This window comes from Etheostoma cragini, chromosome 5 (assembly GCF_013103735.1).
Source record: "Etheostoma cragini isolate CJK2018 chromosome 5, CSU_Ecrag_1.0, whole genome shotgun sequence".
Lineage (NCBI taxonomy): Eukaryota > Metazoa > Chordata > Actinopteri > Perciformes > Percidae > Etheostoma > Etheostoma cragini.
In genome coordinates, this window is record NC_048411.1 from 14,547,061 (window position 1) to 14,551,460 (window position 4,400).

The following is a 4,400-nucleotide window of genomic DNA, read 5'->3' on the forward strand; positions in this document are numbered from 1 at the left end:
AAACAATAGTTTTTTTGTTACTCTAAGCAAAAGAACACACACACACACACACACACACACGCACACACACACGCACACACACACACACATACACACACACACACACACACACACACCCAAGCAAGTCAAAAGAACAGATTTAATTCTAGAGCTTAATTTATCATTGGAGGCTATTTTTAAATGTAATAAGGATATTTTCACTGTCTTGATCCCACCTATGTGTATAACATGTGAAGAAGAACTATAATTTGACCGTGGATATGATTCAGCAATTCTTTCTCCGTGATCTCTAAATTGTTTTTCCAGTCGTCTAAAACCAGAAGTAGCCTACCTAATGTTGACACACACGCACGCGCGCGCACACACACACACACACACACACACACACACACACACACACACACACACACACACACATATATATGCATAGTGTGACACATTTACATTTGGATCTCTAATGGACAAGCAAACAACACCACAGTAGCTTCTCATGTATTTTAACTACAATTCCCACATGCTTTGGCGTCATTTCTATTTCCCATAACCCTTTGCGCCGCTAATCTACCACTCACAGGAACAAGAAGGTCGCACAACAACGTTGTACTGAGGCAGAGAAGAAACTAGACTGCAATCATGCTTGGACAAGCTGTAAGGCGATTCACAACGTCTGCTGTTCGTTCTTCCCACTACGGCGAAGGACCAGGACAGGTGAGATTATCTCCTAAAAGCAGCATTAACGTTATTGTCTTACATGTGATATTCTCTGTATCCGGCCTTGTCTGTAGTCACGTCCTAACGTTAGCTGGCCTTGGAGGTCACACCAGCGTTATAGCAATGCTAGCAAAACTAGCCACAGGCATGTGTATATTCTACTTTACAATGTTACCAAATATTTTAAAGACGAGGACAGCCTTATGACAGCAAGTGTTGATTTGTTGAGTAAAGCCTGGCTAGCATGGCGTTGGCTAGCATTAGCTTTGTAGCTAAGACGTTAACTATTAGCTAATTCCATCAATGCTACCAAGTCCTTTAGCACCCAGAACAAGACGGTTAAAGCTTTCTAAAGTGCTTGCCTGGATTTGATATGATGCAGATATCCTGGCAAGACTAAAGTAAACCCACAAACCCGTACAGTAACGTGAGTATTAATACCTGAACGAAGTTGTTCTGTAACGTTACTTCCGGCTAATTGCTGAAAGGTCACAGCTGGATGCTAACAACAAGCCAGCCCGGAGAAAGGCGCTCTTCACGTTTTGGTATTTCCTAGAGTAGACTGTCAATTTTGCAGACTGAAGTTTGCATAATCTGGAATAGAATAATGGTTATTGATGCCGTAGCTGTCTCTGATGAAAGAAATAGCGGACATCCCTGAATTAGTTCACATAAACCTGGCAGTTGAATCCGGTCAATGTGTATTTTAGTACACCACATTGATAAGTACATATGATGAAGTGGTTTGGTGTTGAATACTGTTACTTTGGGCCCTAGTTGCATTATACAATGAGCTACGTCAGTTTATTGTAAAGTGTATTTTGTGATGTGGACTATAGGCCTAGATTCATGTTATACAATTCATAGTTACAGTTGCTTTTTTCCATTTTAAAATGCAAGGCACACAGGGACTCACATTACAGAGTTGGTGTTCTTGGCCCATTGATCATGTTGAAATAGTTTTGTAAATATACCTCATTGGCTGCAGTTTTCCTTATTTTAAATTTGAGCTTTTAAAATGTGCAAGCACAAAAATGCACACACAGAGACTCCTTATCACCTACAATGGCCAGTGTAGAACAAGTGTCTCACTTGACATATTTGGTCATAAATCAGTAAAAAAGTACACTTCTCGTGAAGACACCAAGCCCCCCCCCCCCCCCACACACACTTTTTAATTTGATAGCAATCCCTGAAATTAAAATTAGGTAAATCCTGCCATTCATTTATTGCCGCCTACTATACCTGGATGTATTATGCAGCACTTTGCACAGATATCCTGCATATCATACTACTAATGTATGATTAAACTGTAAAATAAACTATTGATTGCCAGGTATGGATTAAAGTGTGTATTACATGTGGAAATCAAGAGTTTTCTAAGAAAAAAAATGGTGGGGTTTAATAAGGAATAATGTAATGCAAAAAAAAGTGGCATTACATTTCTTGTAGTTTTCACCAAGACGTAATTCTCTTGTCTTGTTACAGAACCTGCCGTTTTCCGTGGAGAACAAGTGGCGTCTGCTCGGCATGATGGTACTGTTCTTCGGCAGTGGCTTCGCATTCCCCTTCATTGTCGTCAGACACCAGATCCTCAAGAAGTAAAATGGACCATTACTCAGCCTTCAAGGTAATTATGACTGCCATGTTTATCGAGCGTATCTGTTTTCATTAAAATGTCATGATGATGTGACATTTACTTCAGCCTTGGTTTGAATATTGACCTCAGACAATGACAGTCCCTCATTGTGCCGCTTTAGCCTTTTGCTCAGCGACATATCTTATATAAATTACCTGCATGTCTGAGAGTGATGGCAGCGAATGTCATGTGGGTTGATATCAACGCTGTGTTTTAGATACGCTTGCACTTTAGCAAGGTAATGTGACAGTTTACTGCAGACATTGATGTGCATCACGTGGGAGTAGGTCAGAGTTGTTGTCACATTTATCTTTACTGGTGTTTACTTACAAATTGCTTTTCTGTCATCAGGTGTATGCAAGAAATCTTATCCCCTTTTTTGTCCTTTTTTCTTGTTGCAGGTCGTCAGCTGGAACATATTTATCCATAGAGTGTTATCCATGTAGACGAATGGGAATCTCTTAATTTTCTTTGTAAATAAAGTTTCCTCAACTAAAACAAATTAGTCCCCTTTTCTTTTTTTTTGCAATTGCAGAATCTGTTTTCTGTTTAAAAAGTTATTGATTTTACATTACAGACACTACAATTATTATATACACAACTAGCTGTTGACATTTTTGTTAATAATGATTTCATTTTCACCCCCATGTAATCAAGCTTGCTCCAGTCTCATTTAGCTACCCAACATGCTTGATTTATTGTTACATCCTTACGAACATGTTTATTATATGAGATATTTAAGTATATATATAAGGTGTTTTCCTTAAATACACATTGCAGGGAGTAATATGTCCAGGTCAGATATTAAAGCAGATGAGCATCTTTTCAGATCCTTTTAAGATTCATAAAATATGTAGCCTGTTGGCGTAAAGACAAGATATTGTAAGAGTTAACAGAGAACCCATAACTTTGTAAATTTAAACCCATTGTCTTCAGCAACCTAAAGCTAATGAATTAAGTAGAAATTCAAATTGGTTTGAGAGGGCTTGCATGGAAGAATCAGTTGTCCTGCTCCTAGGTATTGTTCCCCCACTCTATAGCTTAGCACTTCAGCTGAACTCTACTGAATAATCATTTTCAGTTCAATTAACCCTAGGCTTCTGGCTATATATAATATCCAAGTACAATGTCTTAAAAAGGGAGGGGCGACTACTCTCATGGTAGGAGAGGGGAATGTAAAAGTTAATGTTTTCTATGCACCTTTATTCAGGTCTACCTTATGCCTGAAGTCATTTTTAGAAATCGGCTAAGGTTAGTTTTTCATTTGCTGTATATCAAAGAGCTGCCTGGGTTGGCCTAAAGATGTAAGCAGAGAAATACGGGGACAAGCTGTAAGCATGAGAAACAACCTGACATACCCTTTGTAACCCCCTGATTTCTCACACACAACTCACAGCAACGTGTAAAGCTGTCAGGTGTGTTTTGTGTTCTCTTGCATTTCTAATGACGTTAGACTGTAAGTGCCTCTGGGCTTCCTGGATGGAAGAGCATTCAGGTCGTGCAGCTCATGCTAAGTGGTAATAAAGTTATCAGACGTTTAATGGGGTCAACAAGTGTGAGCCGATTTTTGTAGGAGCATTGAATTGTCCTCACTAAGAATAGGTTGCTTTGTTAGTAGCTCAAAGATAGGGAGAGAGGCTTTTCTGTAAAAAAAAAACACTGCTCAACACATAAACATGACGCCCTGTTATTATATCACAGCATATTAAACTGCACACTCACGCAGCACGTTTTTAAATGTCCAAACTGTTTCTTACCAAAGCACACAATTAACACCCACCTAGACAGACAAACTAAAGTAATAATCTGATCAGCACTTTTTCTGTTTACGTGCACATTGACGTGTTAATGCGTCTCTCGACGGGAGGTCAGTACCATACAGTGTGTTTCTTTTAAGGAGGCAGTGAATTTTAAAACGTCAACACTGCTAATGCATGCAAATGTCATTCTCCTCAATGATAGCTCCAGCTTTTCTATTTGCCGAGGAAATTGCTCAGCCTTAAACAACAAACCTTTGTCAGAATGGTCCTTTATCAGTATTTAATGGACC

General features: G+C 39.1%; 1 protein-coding gene across 1 annotated transcript; it reads left to right on the plus strand.

The window, feature by feature from the left end:
* Window positions 1–520: 520 nt before the first annotated feature.
* On the plus strand, window positions 521–2,852 carry LOC117945239 (cytochrome c oxidase subunit 7C, mitochondrial). The gene is made up of 3 exons (XM_034872623.1): window positions 521–708; window positions 2,200–2,341; window positions 2,752–2,852. The coding sequence occupies exons 1-2, from the start codon at window positions 634–636 to the stop codon at window positions 2,314–2,316; spliced, it is 192 nt and encodes a 63-aa protein (XP_034728514.1). The 5' UTR covers window positions 521–633; the 3' UTR covers window positions 2,317–2,341; window positions 2,752–2,852.
* The last annotated feature ends 1,548 nt before the right edge of the window (window positions 2,853–4,400 follow it).